Raw genomic sequence first — 18,301 nt, 5'->3', positions numbered from 1 at the left:
TGGTAAAGGAGTTTATCTTTTAGTTTTGGGAAACCTTACATGAAACTGACACTACGTGTTTTACTATTTTGTTTAAAATTTCCTAAACAAAGCAGTTAAGAAGCCTTTTGTCCGTGGAACGTGAATGCACCTCCCAATCAGCAAATCTGTGCTCTGGAGAGTCACAGACGGCCATCTCCGCCAATCAGAGAACACCAACCTGGTCACATGGAAGGCCAGTTTTCCCCATGCTCTGTAACGTGACAGACGGCCATTTCCACCAATCGGAAGACACCAATCGCGTCACGCGCAAAACGAATCCCACTGGCCAATCCCAGCGGTCGCTTTTCCCCACGTGCCAGTTTCGCGGCAAAAAGGATTTCGCGCGAAAACCGTCCAGCCTTGTTTAGATATAGATCAGCTGGGACAACAACAATGACGGCTGCTAATGGGGTCGGCGCGGCTCGTTTACAGATGGACCCGATCTTCGGCGAGCAGACGAAGGAGCATCGGCACATTTTTTAACGTTTGAGCGAGTATTTCCTCCGTTTTGTCTGCATCTCCCGCGTTTCTCCGAGTGCTTCCTGCGTGCCCCAACAGTACGAGGGGGACCGAAGAACTGCAGCTAATCCCTGAAGCTAGCATGCTAAAGTTCCCCGTATTTCCGCGCTAAACTCTCTGTCGTCGCCGTCGCCCGGACGGATGGTTGCTTTCTTTTGGGAACTATTTTCTCAAAGATGGTGTGGATCTGCGATCATGATGCCTCCGCCGAGTGAATGTGTATTTTTTTTATTGCTTAGATAGCCCAGTTCTGTGAGCGTCTATAAAGTTTTCCGAACCCGTTAATGAAGCCATATCGTAGGGAAAAGGAGATAAACTTTTAGGTAGTGGTGGTAAATGTAGTCCTCTGCTGTTGTTCGTGTTTATTAGCAAAGTTGTTGTAGTCTTTTCTTGTGGTAAGCTAGTTCGTTAGCTTGGTAGCTCTGTGTTTGAGGACGGAGTGGCGAGGCCTCTGACAGGAAAACGAAAGACTAGCAGGCTAGCTCGCTCATGATCTCAATTTACGGCGGGTTTCTTCTTCTACTTCGTCTTTTGACCTTCTTTTATTTCCGCTGAAAACGGCGCGCGAGCCGAGCAGCGCGTGAGCCTAAAGTAGGATGCGCTCAGCGGGTCGTTTCCTGTTTGGGCTCCACGTCTCGCCTTGACGTTTGAACCTTCGACTCCTCTGTGGTTGATCTGCAGATTTCAGGCTCGCTGTAGGTCAACCTTCAGCAGGAGGAGGAGGAGGAGGAGGAGAGGTTAATGGATCAGCATTTTCTCCTCAAGTCCTCCTAACATGTTTGGGGTCACCTGGTGCTGAGCCTGTTTTGATACCCCAGTTGGTGCCCCCACCCTCCCTGGCATTCCCCCAGTCTGCTGCAGGAGCCCTTTGGGCGGCAGGCAGTGCCATGTCAGAGACTCTGATAACGGGTCAGACATCCGAGGATCTGCTGAAGGACTTTGAGACTCTGCTGAACTCCGGGAGCATCGATCTGAGCCAGGACCACCAGATCGTCATCATCACCAGCCCCAGCAATGAGGGACTCCACCCGCTGGCCGCCCCCAGCAGCACGGGGGAAATCCTGCTATTCGCCACGCCGCAGAGCCACGCCGACGCGGGGGGCCAGGACAGGAGGAGGCCGGCTCTGGGAAGACCTCCGGTGAGGGCGTGGCTTCAAGGCGGCCGCCGCCGCCACATCATCACACGCCGGGGTTCACATAATCGATTCCTCTTCATTTGATGATTAGGTGAAGAGGAAGCTGGACCTGGATAGCGACCACCAGTATGTCAGCACCACCCGATCCTCCGCCAGCCAAGCACCTCCTTCTACTCCTGCTCCTCCCAGAGGTACGCCGCACGCTCAGGAGCAGGAGCGCCGACTCGGCATCCTTTCACGGCGCTGAAGCTGGCGTCCGGTTAGCGGGGGCACTAAAGGAACATTCCACTGCATTTTTCACCCTAAGACCACCTTAGACCAGGTCCTTTTCAGAAACCACAGGACCTGGGCTGCTCAAACCTGGATTAAAATTAGGATTTAGATAGTAAAGAATTCATTAAACACAGCTTCTGATTTATGAACATTGAAATGGGATGATTTTATGTAGTTGATCAATTTAAAATGATCTATTTTTAGTCTGCCGTCGTTTGGTGAGCTGCATTGCAGGCAGACGACACGAATTCACAAGAGGGGAGGCAACAGAATCCCAAACAACAGAGCGCTGCGAGCAGGAAAGCCACAAAAACTTTAAAATGATTAAATAAAAATGAGTCCAGGTCCAGCGGTTTTTCAAAAGGACCGGGTCTTAGGAGGACCCGGTGCGTAAAATACTATAAAATCCTCCTATTTCACATTTTCATGAGTCAGAAACTGTGTTTAATGAATTCTTTACTATCTAAATCCTAATTTAATGCAGGATAGAGCAGTCCAGGTCCTGTGTTTTTGAACAGGACCACCAATCATTTTACATCTTTTGGATTGCGTAACGCTCAGACTGACTCATGACATCATGGCGTCCACATGCTGCGTGAAGCGTTTCCGTCCGCAGACGTTTGGGGCCGTTGGGATGAGAAGTTGAAGGAGAATTTCTGCTGAAGGCTGAGCCTCAGTTCCTTTTGTTTTTTTATCACTGAAATCCACATTTGACCGTTCAGTTCTAAGATGTTTCCTTCAGCAGAATCTTCATCGGTGGATTTCTATTTTTAAACCACCAAAAGACCCGCCGTGGCTCCGAAATCCAGGTCCCGTGGCCACGTCAGAGAGGGCGGGGCTTGGAGTTTCTTTAAAGGCTGGTTATAAATATTACCTTAAAGAAAATAAAAGTTTCGATGGCGTGGTCCAAACGAGGCCTGCCTGTGCCGCTGGAACGTCTTCACAGCTGGAGTCGGAGGATCACCTGTTTTCCACCTGGATGTGTGTTTTGTTTGTGGAGGAGGTTTAAGGCGGCGTGTTTTTCACTGCTTTTCCAGTTCCTCGAAGCACGGCGGAGAAGTCGAGGTACGACACCTCCCTGAACCTGACCACCAAGCGCTTCCTCAACCTGCTGTCCCAGTCGGCCGATGGCGTGGTGGATCTGAACTGGGCCTCGCAGGTCCTGGACGTCCAGAAGAGGCGCATCTACGACATAACCAACGTCCTGGAGGGAATCCAGCTCATCTCCAAGAAGTCCAAGAACCACATCCAGTGGCTGTGAGTTGATGGTCATGGGGGAGGTGACGAGCACGGAAACAGGAAATGCTACCGGAACCGCAGCTGGATGATGGACCTCTATCCAGCCGTTCTGTTGGGGAACATTATTTTTGAAGGAACATTTGGTTAGACGTTGAAACCTCTCAGGAGTTGAATTAAGTTAAGGATCATTGAAGAAAAGGAGCTTTGGGGTTTTCTCCTCCCCTGGCAGAACCTCATGCTGTCATATTCTGCTGGTTCCGGATGGGTTAATGCAAAACAAGTTGTTTTTTTTCTAACTTAGCAACCAGCAACTTTGTGTGGTTCCCCCGATCAGCAATCAATGAAACGGATCCCTGATCAGTTTTGCTGAAACTATTCACTTTAACATTATGGAGTAATATTTATGCCGCCATGTTTCACACAAAACTGTCTAAGTTGCAAATGAAAATGTTAAATATTTGCTGTAAAAAAAATGTTGCCTTCAAATTATTTTGCTTTCAAAATTTTAGTTTTTACCTAAAGGAAAAAAAAAGATTTACATTTGCAAAACGCTAAACTGAAACGTATGAGAGCAAAATCAAAGATGGGAAAAAACTGAGAGGAGACACAACTAGTTCGTTTTTGCAAACACAAAAATATTTTTTAAAGGCAAAAGAAATTTAGAAAGAAAAACAAATTTCATTAAAAAAACATTTTTGAAAGCAAATATTCAATGTTTTCATCTGCAACTTGTGTGAAACGTGGTGACATGAATATCACTCCGTACAAAATGAAGGAGCGACCTTCAATGTTCTGGCATCTCTGTCTGAGGAAGCAGACAGGAGAAGATGGAGAAAGAACCGCCACGCCTGTATCACAGAAGCTCCGTTTCTGTTTCTGCTCTCCTGCAGAGGAAATCGCATCGACGCCTCCATGGTGTCCCGCCATAAGGAGCTGCAGAGGGAGGCGTGCGACCTGACGGAGGCCGAGGAGCAGCTGGACGAGCTGATCGCCAAATGCAACCTGCAGCTGCGGCTCCTGACTGAGGATCCACAGAACAAGAAATATCCTTCAGCCTCAAAGGAGGCGCCTTTCCAGAGACGGAGGTCTGCGTTTGGGTGTTACAACAACAACACAACTGTTGCTTTTTGTGTGTATACTTCAAAGTCCCACTCTGATCATCTTTGAAGCTAAATGATGTGACTTTGTCACTTTAAAAATTGGATTATTATTTTTTTTTGCAATGAGTATTCGTTTCTCCATTTGTCCTAAAACTGATCCCCTAACTATTAAATAACTCTGAAAAAGTTAGATAAAAATCAAAATGTGTGCACATTGTCTTCAGGAACCGTAGCCTCAGCCTCGTTCTGGGAACTCGTCTTTAAAGCGTCTCTAGCCACGCCCACTTCCTGTCAGTAAGACTGCACCTCTCAAAACAACAAATGTGACGTTGATGTCTCTCCCGCCTTGGTCTGGGACGGTTTTTCGTCTTCACGTTTCATAAATGTGGGCGCTTTGGCTCCTTGACCTGCAGTGCACGCTGGGATACGTGCGCTGCCAGGACCTCCGGCAGTCCTTCGACTCTCCGGATCAGCTGGTCATGGTGATCCGAGCTCCTCCGGAGACGCAGATGCAGGTCTCCGAGCCCAGTGAGGTGAGCCCCCCCCCCCTTTTTTTTCTTCTTTTCTCCACCCCCGCTTGTTTTTCTAAGTTCTGCCCCGCCCCCTTTCCACAGGGCTACCAAGTGTCGCTGAAGAGCACCAGAGGTCAGATCGACGTCTTCCTCTGTCCGGAGGACAGCTCCGGCGTTTGCAGCCCAGTGACGGGAACCAGTCCCTCCAAAACCGGCGCCGACCCCTCCCTCGCCTCACCCCTCCTCCCGCATCCTGCAGAGCCGCCGCCGCAGCTCAGGAGCAGCGCCGCCGCTCAGGAGGCGGCTCTGGCGTCGCCCGTGTCCACGTCGTCCACGGCGACGGCAGCCTCACAACAGGAATCCACGGCGATCGGCGGAGACGCAGGTGAGGCGTCGCTTCCATCGAGTTGTTTCAGTCAAAAACGGCGAAGTGCGTCGACAGCGGCAAAAGGGGATTTTTCCAATTCTGGCTAGAATGAGAGACGGATAAAGACAATTTAACACTCCTGGGATTTTCGGAGGCCCCGCCTTCCCTCTATTTGAAACTAATATTTGTACGGAAATAAACATAGTTTATTAAATAAAAAACAAAGTGAACCCCTTTTCTGTTTTGGAGACTAAAATCTTCTGTTTCTCAACAGTTAAAATTTTAGAAGAAAGAAAAAATAAACTTTTCAGCAAAAGTGAGCTTGTAAAACACGGCGGTGGCGGTATCATGGTTTGCTGCTTCCACAAATTTTTCGCATCGCTTCAAACTTTTAGAGAAGCGTCACACGGGATTCCTCCGGTTTTCTGACGTTTCCGTTTCCCCCCACAGAATCCCTCCTGGGGGGCGACCCGTTCTCCAGCCTGGGAGACATGGCCGACTTTGACCTCTCGCCGCTGTCTTCCTCGGACTTCCTGAACGGCGAAGGCCTTCCTCTGGCGTTGGACAACTTCATCAACCTGTCTCCTCCCCAGAGCCACGATTATCACTTTGGTCTGGAGGACCACGAAGGCATCAGCGAGCTCTTCGACTGCGACTTTGACGAACTCTCGCACGTCCTCGGGGACGGTTAGCTAACGGAGGAAGAGGGCGGCCGGTGTGGCTCCACCGTTTGCAGATTCCGATGGAGCGGAGCAACAAAGAGGACTGAGTCGGGTCTGAATGACCCGCTTTGTGTCTTGAACTTTGGGCTTTGGGAGACTTATTGTGTTCAAATGACCAACAATCCCCCAGAAAACGTCTTGAAATTGTACAGAAATTCTTCATCATCACTTCTTTGTGGCCATTTTCCAATTTTAGACCAAGACTTTAGCTCTAGAAAGCTATTTAAATTATTTATATGAATTTAATCTTTATTTTTTCTACCTAATGAGCTTTTGGGTGTTGTCGATAAAGTTTTGTGTGGGTGGTAGAGGTGTGTGTGTGTGTGTGTGTGTGTGTGATGTTTGGACTCGTAGGGGGAGGTCTCCTTCGCAGGCACGCCGTGAATTAAGGTTTGCCGCCCCAGATGCATGTTGGGAGCTTTAGTGCGGGGTCGTTTCCCTCGGCGTCGGCAGAGAAGTTCTTCTGAATCTCGGATGATTTGGAGGAAGGAGACGGCGGGAAACGTTTGGACACCAACTTTAAATGCCGCCTCTCTCTGCGGAGAAACCGGGTGACGTCCAGCTGTGGGCGGGTAAGAATCTGATCATGACTGGAGTCCTTTCTGGAGGTCTCGGGTGCTCCGGGCTGGATCCAGTCAGAGGGGCGGTTCTAGCCGGGTTTTGGGGCGTGGTCCCGGCGTGTTTCCAGCAGGGTTTTGGACTCGTTGAAAGGATTTCCACACAGGAACTTGCTGCTGGTCTCCAGCGTTTGCACTTCAGAGGAGGAGGAGCTCAGGCCTCCACCGGGTCTCCTGACGGGCGGAGGCGGGGTCTCAGCGGGGTCGTCGCGTCGCGTCTGCTTCTCCTCGTCTTAATTTATGGAAGCTGAAGACGTTTTCTCCATTCCTTCTGTTCTGGAGTTGTTCTTTATTGCATATTTATTTTAAATGTTTTAATTTGACAAAAAAAAGGTACATTTTAGTTGTAGTTACTTTCTGTCAGGAAGGGATTTGTGTGTAAAATCACAGGTGAGTGTTTTTAGTGTTGAAGTATTCTGGAAGTGATCTTTAGGACATTTACCCCCCAGAGAAAGTTTCCTGTCTGTCTGCAGTGATTTTGGTCGTTAATCATTAAAAGTACTGGAGCCCAGAACACGTGAGAGCGTCAGACTGTCCTGGGTGTCGAGTGGCCAGGATAGGCTCCAGCAACCCAGTGACCCTGTAAAGGACAAAAACGGGTTTAGAAGACAAACGAATGAATGAATGGAAGAACCTTAGAGATCCATTAGATGTTCTCATGAGTGGACCATCATGCTTTGATCATGAGTGGACCATCATGCTTTGATCATGAGTGGACCATCATGCTTTGATCATGAGTGGACCATCATGCTTTGGGGTCGACCTTGCGTGTTGTTTGCGCTCCTCGTCTGAACGTGCACAAACTGCTGTTTTATCTGCAGCGTGAAGGAAACTGTTGTCCAACTTCTCAGAAAAAGTGAAAACTCTTTGTTCTGGTCTGAAACTAGTGTTCTGGTTCTGTGCGGTCCAAATGCAGTGCCTTCTTGGGTTTAGATCTTTAGTCTTTGCTCTTGTGAGAGTTTTGTTGTTTTCAGGATCTTTTTTTAGGGGGGGGGGGGGGGGGGTGTCTGTGTTGTTTGCACCTTTGAATGAAGCTCAAACTTTTCAGGATTGTTGGATGATGAGTCTGTCTTGGATTTCTCCTCAAATGTGGCGTCTGATCTTTGTAATACTCTAACGTTTTACCTTTTAAATTATTTTCTGTGCGTTCAAAGTATTTTGATACAAACCTGATGCATCAGGTGTGTTCCACCTGTAGGGGGCGCTCTGGGTCTAATGTGGAACTAGCCATCAGAGGATTCATGTTTTATAGACTTGTTTTTCCCCATTTCATTTGGATTTAAAGTTTATTTGAAAATATCCAGATTGAAACTGTTTGTGGACCTTTTTTAGTATCAATTTGTCTTTGATGTAAATAAAACATAATATTTTGATTGGAAGTTTGTTGTCTACACAATTTATCAGACTAAACACTTTTTATTCTGGTTTATCTGATTCATAATAGCTCAGCCATGGTCAAAGTATCTGCACCTATGCAACACCTATGGCTGCTGTTTGTATTCAGACACACCTGTGGCAGGTAACAGGTGAGGGTAATCAAGGAATCAAACCTGCAACCAGGTAAGCTGGAAAAAGGCCGGAGTCCTCCTTTGTGCTGCGGATTTTGGGGATTTGAGAGGGTAAAGTCCCCCCCCCCCATTATGCAAATGTCCTAAAAAAAATCTTGATTTATCTTTTATGTTAAAAACTTTAAACAAGTCAAATCATTGTTGCATGAGAAAGTAAAAGTTTGAGCGTCACAAGTGGAAACGAGTTTTTATTTGGGTGTATTTGATGCGGCCTTGGATGCTGGATTCTGTGGGGTTTTTGGGTTGTCCCGGTCCGTGATGAGGCCTAGGATGCTGGGTTCTGTGGGGTTTTTGGGTTGTCCCGGTCCGTGATGAGGCCTAGGATGCTGGGTTCTGTGGGGTTTTTGGGTTGTCCCGGTCCGTGATGAGGCCTAGGATGCTGGGTTCTGTGGGGTTTTTGGGTTGTCCCGGTCCGTGATGAGGCCTTGGATGCTGGGTTCTGTGGGGTTTTTGGGTTGTCCCGGTCCGTGATGAGGCCTAGGATGCTGGGTTCTGTGGGGTTTTTGGGTTGTCCCGGTCCGTGATGAGGCCTAGGATGCTGGGTTCTGTGGGATTTTTGGGTTGTCCCGGTCCGTGATGAGGCCTTGGATGCTGGGTTCTGTGGGGTTTTTGGGTTGTCCCGGTCCGTGATGAGGCCTAGGATGCTGGGTTCTGTGGGATTTTTGGGTTGTCCCGGTCCGTGATGAGGCCTTGGATGCTGGGTTCTGTGGGGTTTTTGGGTTGTCCCGGTCCGTGATGAGGCCTAGGATGCTGGGTTCTGTGGGGTTTTTGGGTTGTCCCGGTCCGTGATGAGGCCTAGGATGCTGGGTTCTGTGGGGTTTTTGGGTTGTCCCGGTCCGTGATGAGGCCTAGGATGCTGGGTTCTGTGGGGTTTTTGGGTTGTCCCGGTCCGTGATGAGGCCTAGGATGCTGGGTTCTGTGGGGTTTTTGGGTTGTCCCGGTCCGTGATGAGGCCTAGGATGCTGGGTTCTGTGGGGTTTTTGGGTTATCCCGGTCCGTGATGTGGCCTTGGATGCTGGGTTCTGTGGGGTTTTTGGGTTGTCCCGGTCCGTGATGAGGCCTAGGATGCTGGGTTCTGTGGGGTTTTTGGGTTGTCCCGGTCCGTGATGAGGCCTTGGATGCTGGGTTCTGTGGGGTTTTTGGGTTGTCCCGGTCCGTGATGAGGCCTAGGATGCTGGGTTCTGTGGGGTTTTTGGGTTGTCCCGGTCCGTGATGAGGCCTAGGATGCTGGGTTCTGTGGGGTTTTTGGGTTATCCCGGTCCGTGATGTGGCCTTGGATGCTGGGTTCTGTGGGGTTTTTGGGTTGTCCCGGTCCGTGATGAGGCCTAGGATGCTGGGTTCTGTGGGGTTTTTGGGTTGTCCCGGTCCGTGATGAGGCCTAGGATGCTGGGTTCTGTGGGGTTTTTGGGTTGTCCCGGTCCGTGATGAGGCCTTGGATGCTGGGTTCTGTGGGGTTTTTGGGTTGTCCCGGTCCGTGATGAGGCCTAGGATGCTGGGTTCTGTGGGGTTTTTGGGTTGTCCCGGTCCGTGATGAGGCCTAGGATGCTGGGTTCTGTGGGGTTTTTGGGTTGTCCCGGTCCGTGATGAGGCCTAGGATGCTGGGTTCTGTGGGATTTTTGGGTTGTCCCGGTCCGTGATGAGGCCTTGGATGCTGGGTTCTGTGGGGTTTTTGGGTTGTCCCGGTCCGTGATGAGGCCTAGGATGCTGGGTTCTGTGGGGTTTTTGGGTTGTCCCGGTCCGTGATGAGGCCTAGGATGCTGGGTTCTGTGGGGTTTTTGGGTTATCCCGGTCCGTGATGTGGCCTTGGATGCTGGGTTCTGTGGGGTTTTTGGGTTGTCCCGGTCCGTGATGAGGCCTAGGATGCTGGGTTCTGTGGGGTTTTGGGTTGTCCCGGTCCATGAGGCCTAGGATGCTGGGTTCTGTGGGGTTTTTGGGTTGTCCCGGTCCGTGATGAGGCCTAGGATGCTGGGTTCTGTGGGGTTTTGGGTTGTCCCGGTCCGTGATGAGGCCTAGGATGCTGGGTTCTGTGGGGTTTTTGGGTTGTCCCGGTCCGTGATGAGGCCTAGGATGCTGGGTTCTGTGGGGTTTTGGGTTGTCCCGGTCCGTGATGAGGCCTAGGATGCTGGGTTCTGTGGGGTTTTGGGTTGTCCCGGTCCGTGATGAGGCCTAGGATGCTGGGTTCTGTGGGGTTTTGGGTTGTCCCGGTCCCTGGAGGATCAGAAGAGTGGCTGCAGTCTCCTACGGCCCACTCAGGAGACATGAAGATGGAACGTACCATTGTCATGCGTGGTTAGTGGATTCTAGGCTGTGTCTGAATTCCCGCCCAAACCCTCAACTACTTAACCCTCCTGTTATGTTCCGGGTCAAATTGACCCGTTTTAAAGTTTGAACATCTAGAAAAAATAGTTAAAAGTATTTTTTCAGCATGAAACTTCTTCTGCTTACCTTAATTAGCGTAATCAACATATATTAGGAAAATGGTTCATCTCACATATATGCAACCCCCCCCCCCCCCCCTGCATGTTTATATAACATAGATGATGTTCGAGTCAATTTGACCCGGCAGTCAAAATGGAGGTACAAGGATGTCTTATAAGTAGTATTGCTTTCTTTGCAGCTGTGAGACATATTTCAACCCAATCACACACATAGACACACACACACAAACACAGGTGCATAGTTGTTATGACTTTTGACAGGAACCATTTATGTTCTCGTAGGAAAACTCAACCCACATTCAGTGGACACTCAACAGGGGAGGGGCAAAACATATAAAAGATTCTCTGCATGGGAGTCCTTCCAACATTACACTCTGTCAGGCAGACCTTTACAAAATGAGCAGCAGAAGCAGAAAGATGACAGTCCAGGATGTCCTGATAGTCATCACTGATCATGATCAGAAGAAGACTATCTTGAGCTAAATTCTGATTCTAATGGTTTTGATTTTGAAACGGATGAAGGAATTGTTATTCCTGTTCCTCCAAGCAAGACATTCATGTCAAAGAATGGTGAAATATATTGGTCTTCATCCCCAAATATGCGTCAGACAAACCTGTCTGCCAGGGCCCACTAGGATGGCAGTGACTCATGTGACCATGTCAATTCAACTCAATCTAATTCAATTCAATTCCGTTCCATTTTATTTGTACAGCCCAAATTCACTACAACTGTCATCTCAATGGGCTACATAGAATTCAATAGGAAAAAACTAAATTGAACTAAGAAAACTAAACTAAATGTCATTAAACAATTGGAAACCTCAGGGGTGTCCACATGAAGGAGGGATCCTCCCCCAGGACGGACAGGCGATTTACCAGAACTCATAAAGAGGAATTAGTTTATCTATCTCTACAACTACATATTTAAAGTCCAGCAGACGAGCTTCATCCAGATGGAGTTGGGGGGACAGTCAGGGGCGCGAGACGAGCCGGAGACAGGATCCAGGTCAAGACAAGCGTGACCTGTGTGAAATGTGCAAAATTAATTTGCACAAAGCACAGTGAGATGACTGATCCCTCTTGTGCTGTGTATATGTACAGACACACACACAACTTCACATTGCAATTGCTTGTCTGTTGTGTTGTGATTTTGTTTTTTTCTGGTTCACAGTGCAAGCATGTAAAACAAAATTTCAAGATTATGTTTCAATGTTATGTAAAACTATTGTATTTTATATGTTAGTCTTTTAAAAGTAATACAGTAGTGAAAAATTCAAAAAAAATTTGAACATGTATATTTTTAAGAAAAACTAGTGAATTATCAAATAATTGCACCACTTCCTGTTAGTGGTAAAGAAACATCATTTTAACTAAGTTTTTGAAAGAATAACTGGTAATGGAGTTAGTGATGATATATTCACACTGCTTGTTAGGATTTTCTGGGTTTCAGACATTTTTTAATTAATAAAACATGCACCGGGTCAAATTGACCCGGGAACATCATCTCTGTTCCTCACAAATGAACATAACAGGAGGGTTAAAAACTATCCAGTGCTGCACTATCTAGTGCCCTGAATGACTCCCTGTTCACTGCTTCTTTTTTTTTTTTTTTTTCACGGCGGATTGATGTCATCAAATTAACAAAGTTAAAATCTAATTAATATGAGCGTTTTGCGAGGATTATGAGTCCACTGTTTTCTGAAGATAATTTATTTTAAAAATACAATTAAATACCTTTTTTTCTGGCAAAGATTGTTCCGATGCAATGCATTGTGGTCTATATTTGCCGATCTAATGAGCATCAATGCACACTAGTTTTTTGCAGAGATTTCTGGGAAATTTCTAGGGCCCTGGATTTTGGAATTGTAGATTGGGACAGCACTACGTAGTGAGTAGGGAAGGAATTCGGACACAAGTATTCATAAGGCTAATGGATACACGGAGTTGAGACGTATAGCTGACTCTGTCGCACGGCGCCCTCACACCACACTTTAAGTCGTTAGGAAAGTGCGAACTGGATCCTTACCTAGCGCACAAACGCTACATACACAGGAAATGTGCACGTGATCCATAGGTGCCTGTGGGACGTCCACACAAACTCCACAGATTGCCTGATTTCCTCATTTCTTACAGGCTGCATTGAGGAGCGTGCACGTATCACGTGAACATCACTAACAGGCTCCTTGTACAGTCTGCAGGATTTGGAATATATAAAACAGCCCTGCGTCTCGCCTACTTCACCTTGGCGTGTTGTTTAGGTGTTCTCTATGACCTGTGACCCGCAGCATGCATGTAGAATAAAATGTGCACAAACACGGGTTCACCGGGCCGGTTTATGACCTGAACATTTCCCACAGATTCATGCCTTTTTCACCCGTAAACGCCCATGAATTCACCTTGTGGGAGAAAAGCTTCTCGTTGACTGATGGATTTCTGTGTTTCTCTTTCCGAAACCAAAACGAGCATCTTTTTTTTATTTTTTTCTTGAACTCTTTGGAGTTTGGTGAAATTCCTGTCAGAACTGCAGGCTCATAAACTGGAACATGAATCCTCAAGGATTTTAAAATGGATGGAGGCAGAAAGAGTAAAACCTGATCTGTGGTGCGGGTGGAATGTCAGCAGGTAGTTAGTGACATTTAATGACCAGTTTGGCTAAATGTCAGAAGTGTTGACGGTTTACCTGTAAGGGTGGGTTGGGCCTTCATGTCTGTGCAGTTCTTATCTGGAACACCTTTCTAAAGAAAGAGGGTGTGCCCCCAGTTATCCACACATTCCACCTTAAAGGACAAAAATGCTGGACGGTTGACCCACACCTGAGACTTTACTTTATTTTTTTAAACAAGTTAGATGCTGTTTTATTTGTCAAAAATCTATTTCTTCAGTTTTGGGTTCTGCTGATGCACCTCCCTGGTAAGCAGGAGGTGACCGTGGGGGCGCACAGACACACTTCTGCCTTTTGGTGTGGAAGATCGTGAGAAACACAAATTCTCTGACACGCTGAAGAGAAAAAGAAATGACTTTTTGTGACGGGAGAGTGGAGCAGGACCTCCAGCGGCTCAAGGTGGTCCTCCATCCCAAACGGAAGCAGGAAGCCGATCGCTGAAGCTTTTGCCTCTAAGTCTGACAAAACGGGTGATCCAAAGTTGTAAGAAGTTTCTGTTTATTTTTAGTCATGAAGAAACTTGGTCTTTTTCATGAGAACCAAAAAGCCTCTCAGTTGGGTTCAAGTTTGAACAAGCAGGCATTGATAGTAAAAGTGAGGCTGCATAAAAACCTCTTCTGTTCCCAGCAGAGCTGCGCCTGCAGCACTTTTGGATCAGTTCAACACTGGATGTAAACACGTAAAAGTGCTCAACAATAATAGTAATTTAAAAAAAAAAAGATTGTAAGGCACCTGAACTACAAAGCAACACATTTCAGTTTGTCTGCATCCTTCAGAGTCTGGAGGATCCAGTGATCAGTGGGTGAAAAGGTTTGTGTTTTGAAGTTTGAATCTTCATTAACTTTTTTATTGAGGCTTCAATTTCCTTTTTTCTTTTTACAGAATAGGAGTGACTGTCAGGCATTTGGAATCGAGGATGATGCAACGGATAGTTTGAGTCTTTATCTTGTCAGAAATCATCTCAGCTATGCCCCAGAGCGCGTGGGCCTCTGGGTGTGTTGTCGCACACTTGTGCACGTTGGAGGTGCAGCTGCATGCATGTGTGTCTGTCTGTCCAATGAGATCAGAACAAACAGACTCTGAAAGAGACTGAGCTGTCCCCAGCAAAGGCGGGCTTCCACCTTGGTTCTCTTCTTCTGAGGAAGGTGTTTTCTTTGAGCGCCCGGCCTTCCAAACACCCACAGTGAGGTGTTTCAGCTGGAAGGAAGGTGGGGCTCACCCTTCAGCTGCAGCTCCTGCAACATGCAACAGGCACCCGGCAGCATCAGCAGCGGTGAGTGCTCTCTCCAAATTCGAAGATCTCCTTTTGGATTTGTGTGCGCTTCTGAGGAAGCTGCCGAGACGTCTGCAGAGAAGCAAAAGTTTGACAGAAAGTGGGGAATGTCTCGACATTTGTTTCCAGCATCAATTAGACACCCAGTTAATTAACTGGTTTGAGTTGTAAAGTAGAAAAAATTTCATTCATTAACAAAAATTAACATAAAACTACAAACGTTTTGCAATGTTGAGGTTTCTATTTTCGTGTATGTTTTTATAGCCTGTGAGTGAACCGGCGAGTCGATTAACCACACTTTTCCCCCCCAGGCCCTAACAGCCGACTGAAGTTGGTGAACTTCGAGAACCATGACAACCACATTTCCCATCAGACCCAGGGGCTAAGCAGCGACTACCTGGTGGTGCGGCGCGGGAAGCCCTTCAAAGTCACCCTGATGTTTGACAGCCCGGCGTGGAACCACCCCACCCACAGGCTGGTGCTGGAGGCCCGATTAGGTACCAACGATCCTCACAGGTCATGTGGGACTTGTGGAGATAAAAGGATGAATCTCAACTTTTTTCCTTTACTTTATTGGATGACATGCTCTCTTAATGTTCATTATCTGTCATTTTGAGCTGTTTGCTCACATGTGAAGTGACCTTTTTTCCAAGTTCAACCCAAACTCCCACAGAGCAGCAAAGTTCTGCAGTATTTTGAGAAGAATGTTAACATTTTCCTGCCTGAATTAGTGAACTCTTCCCCGGCATGTCGTGTTTTTATTCCAGCAGATCCAAGCATTATTCGTGCTTTTAATAATGCCACACTAATGTCCATTATTGAGCTCTTGTAACCATGGAGACGCTAAACAGCAGCAGATAATAAGCTAATAAGATCACTGATCAGATTGTTCTGCTCTGCCGCTTTTTCCACTTATGCTGAAATTTAGATTTGGATTCGGTTTATTTCATGCGATCAAAGCAAGAATAATGCACAAAACGATACGATCAACACAGTTTAACATCAAACGTAGGATGATTGGTCCTTAAATGACAGATTGCATAAAAGGGAGTGGAATGGAGTGAATTAATGGAATCCCACCACTTTTCTACTGTATCATTTTCTTCACATGAATTATCATCATCCGGTTCATAACGTCCAATCCGGCATTTATACCTTAACAACACAGTTTCACGTCATTAAGAATTATTAAGTGTCAAATAATCACATGACAAAGTTGAAGAAGTTAAATACAACACTGGTCATCCCTGCACACAGAGATTCCTTCACATTCTTAAATTGTGGAGATTAATTCATTTAATTCATGCCACTTTTCTGTCAAAGGGAAATATGCAAGTGTGCAATCTCCAGCAAAACTGTAAACTTTTTGCTTCTGCGAAGCTTCCCCTGTTCATGAGGAAAATCAACCTATTGACATTTTGGCATTAAAATCATTTCAGAGTTTTGTTATATCCTGTTATATCCTCCTAAGTACCTGCATTACCCTCTGCAAAGGGCATTTTTAAACCAGATATGTCCCAACCACTGCGTTCTACTGAATTAATTCCTTTTGGGGCCTTTTTAAATGTGAAGAGGCGGGGCTCTGGGATTTGTAGTTTTTGGTAAATTTTAAATATTTTTTTCATGCGGTAGTCGGTAGGATATTTTCAGGGGCAAAAGCGAATCTTTCTGAAATCATTGGCTCTTATTTACATTTTGTTTCCATTGTGGCTCAAATGAAACTGTTGACTTATTTACAACGAATGATTGAACCGTGTCTTAACTTATCATCTGTGTGGTTTGATGCCATCTATTTTCATGCACAAAAACGTCACATGAGCCCTAAATGTTGGTCGTGTTGGAAGATCAAATCCTTCTGGTGTCGTTCTCCAGGTGATCTGTCGGTGAGGATTCCAGTTCTCTCCCCCAGAACAGCTTTTGACCCTCTGCGCTGGTCAGCAACCGTCTACCCAGGAGACCTGCATCCTCTGTCGGTCACCGTCCACATCTGCTCGCCGGTTCTGTCCTCTGTGGCTCTGTACGAGCTCCACCTGAACGTCGAGACGCCTCAGAGAAGACTGACCTACGAAGCGGGGAAGTTTGTTCTGCTGTGCAACCCCTGGCTGAAAGGTTGGTGCTTGAAGCTTCTCTGCTTCTGTGTTCACACCTCTTCACTGCTGCTCTTGCATTGCAGAAGATCCGGTGTACATGCCGCAGGACGTCCTGCTAGAGGAGTACGTCCAGAGTGACTATGGAGTGGTATACATGGGCACGGAAACCAATGTCGTTGGGAGACCCTGGTCGTTTGGTCAGGTACGCGACGCGCTGCAGCGCCACCTGCAGACCAGAGCACGCTCACCCACAGTGCTGTTTCTGGTCAGTATGAACCAGGGGTCCTGGAGGCCTGCCTGAAGCTTCTGCAGGTCAGCCCTCAGCACCTGAGTGACGGTGAGAAGGACTACATGGCCCGAGCAGATCCCGTCTACCTCAGCAGGGTGGTCTGTGCCATGGTGAGAAGCCGCGCACTTACAAGACCAGTTTGAACACAGGAGCTCCCATTTTCCAAAGGCTCCTGTTAAAGGTCTTCGAAAGTAACTAGAATTGTTGTGTCCAAGGTGAACTGCAACGACGACTTAGGCATTCTGCAAGGAAAGTGGCAAGGCAGCTACGAGGACGGGAAGAAGCCGACGGACTGGAGCGGCAGCGCGGACATCCTGCAGCAGTGGCTCTCATCAAACTGCAAACCTGTGAAATACGGACAGTGCTGGGTCTTTGGAGCCGTCCTCTGCTCAGGTGACAACATTCCTCCCCCCTGTCCCACACCTGCAGACTCAGAGCAGACACCGACACGGAAAAGCAAACTGCTGTTTCATCTGTCAGTCACATATATAAACAAATATGACAATAAGGTTCAACCTAACGCACAGACATGGAATATATGGGACCAAAACGGTCCTGAGATTTTGTTCAGTAGCCATCCGTTATTTGACAAGAAAACTACAAGATGGATGGATGGATGTATAGATGAATAGATGGATGCATGGATGTATAGATGAATAGATGGATGCATGGATGAACGAACTGACTGACGGACGGATGGAGGATAGACAGATGAATAGCTTCTCGAAATTTCCTGAAGGACATTTTTTTTGTTTTTTCATTTATTTTATTTTTGTTTTATTAATTTATTTATGTCCTAAAGGACATTCCCTTGTTGCGGCTGCTTGCATTCAACAACAACACATCAGATAAATAAAACACAATAAAACCACAAAACATTCAACCATTTAAATTCCTGAGGACGTTATGAAAGCAGGAGTCAATGAATACATAGAAACCATTTTTTAGTCAACTGTCTTGTTTTTCTTTTAAATGAGTTTTCCAAATTCAAACATCTGATGCCTCCAGTCAAGTGCAGTTCATCAGAGAATGAGCCATGACTTGGATGTTTCCTTTGGATCTTCTGCCTGTAGAGCCTCAGTTGGGATTTTAGGTTTCATAAATACATTAGCTGGGAATCAATGGAACTGGTTTGTTAATAAAAGGCAAGAGGCATAAAATATTGAGATTCTGGGAGTCTACCCTGAATAAAAGCTTAACAGTGTGATCACCCATCAAAGGTGAGCATCTTTCATTGGAGCCGGTTGACCTTCAGGAAAATCACATCAATTCCTTCAAAGTTTCAGACTCCTGGAACATGAGCCAATTCATTTTGCTCTTCCAACACTCACTCTACAGGAAAATGCTAAATGTGGGCATTTTAAGATGGAAAAACTGCTGTATTAGTGGATTTTAAAAATAAATGTTGCCATTTTAGGTACTAACTAACCAATAAAAGCATGTTTTGAAGAGTATCACAATGGATTCTCGACTGA

General features: G+C 46.7%; 2 protein-coding genes across 2 annotated transcripts in view; both read left to right on the top strand.

Moving 5' to 3' along the window:
• Positions 1 to 222: 222 nt before the first annotated feature.
• On the top strand, positions 223 to 7,885 carry e2f1 (E2F transcription factor 1). The gene is made up of 8 exons (XM_020704411.2): positions 223 to 1,131; positions 1,222 to 1,679; positions 1,768 to 1,867; positions 2,987 to 3,206; positions 4,079 to 4,231; positions 4,707 to 4,821; positions 4,903 to 5,185; positions 5,618 to 7,885. Exons 2-8 carry the CDS (start codon positions 1,428 to 1,430, stop codon positions 5,857 to 5,859), a joined length of 1,365 nt encoding a protein of 454 aa, XP_020560070.1. The 5' UTR covers positions 223 to 1,131; positions 1,222 to 1,427; the 3' UTR covers positions 5,860 to 7,885.
• A 6,168-nt stretch (positions 7,886 to 14,053) lies between these two features.
• Positions 14,054 to 18,301, top strand: part of LOC101158944 (protein-glutamine gamma-glutamyltransferase 5) — an 11,274-nt gene continuing 7,026 nt past the window's right edge. The window contains exons 1-6 of the mRNA XM_023956336.1: positions 14,054 to 14,447; positions 14,759 to 14,944; positions 16,320 to 16,556; positions 16,621 to 16,739; positions 16,808 to 16,936; positions 17,042 to 17,219. Of these exons, the coding sequence (XP_023812104.1) occupies positions 14,417 to 14,447; positions 14,759 to 14,944; positions 16,320 to 16,556; positions 16,621 to 16,739; positions 16,808 to 16,936; positions 17,042 to 17,219 (880 nt within the window). The 5' untranslated portion in view covers positions 14,054 to 14,416. The remainder of the gene's footprint in view (positions 14,448 to 14,758; positions 14,945 to 16,319; positions 16,557 to 16,620; positions 16,740 to 16,807; positions 16,937 to 17,041; positions 17,220 to 18,301) is intronic.

Source organism: Oryzias latipes, chromosome 7 (genome assembly GCF_002234675.1).
Source record: "Oryzias latipes chromosome 7, ASM223467v1".
NCBI classification, from domain to species: domain Eukaryota; kingdom Metazoa; phylum Chordata; class Actinopteri; order Beloniformes; family Adrianichthyidae; genus Oryzias; species Oryzias latipes.
Note: the sequence above shows the minus strand (reverse complement) of the source record. Positions and strands in the feature narration are given on the sequence as shown.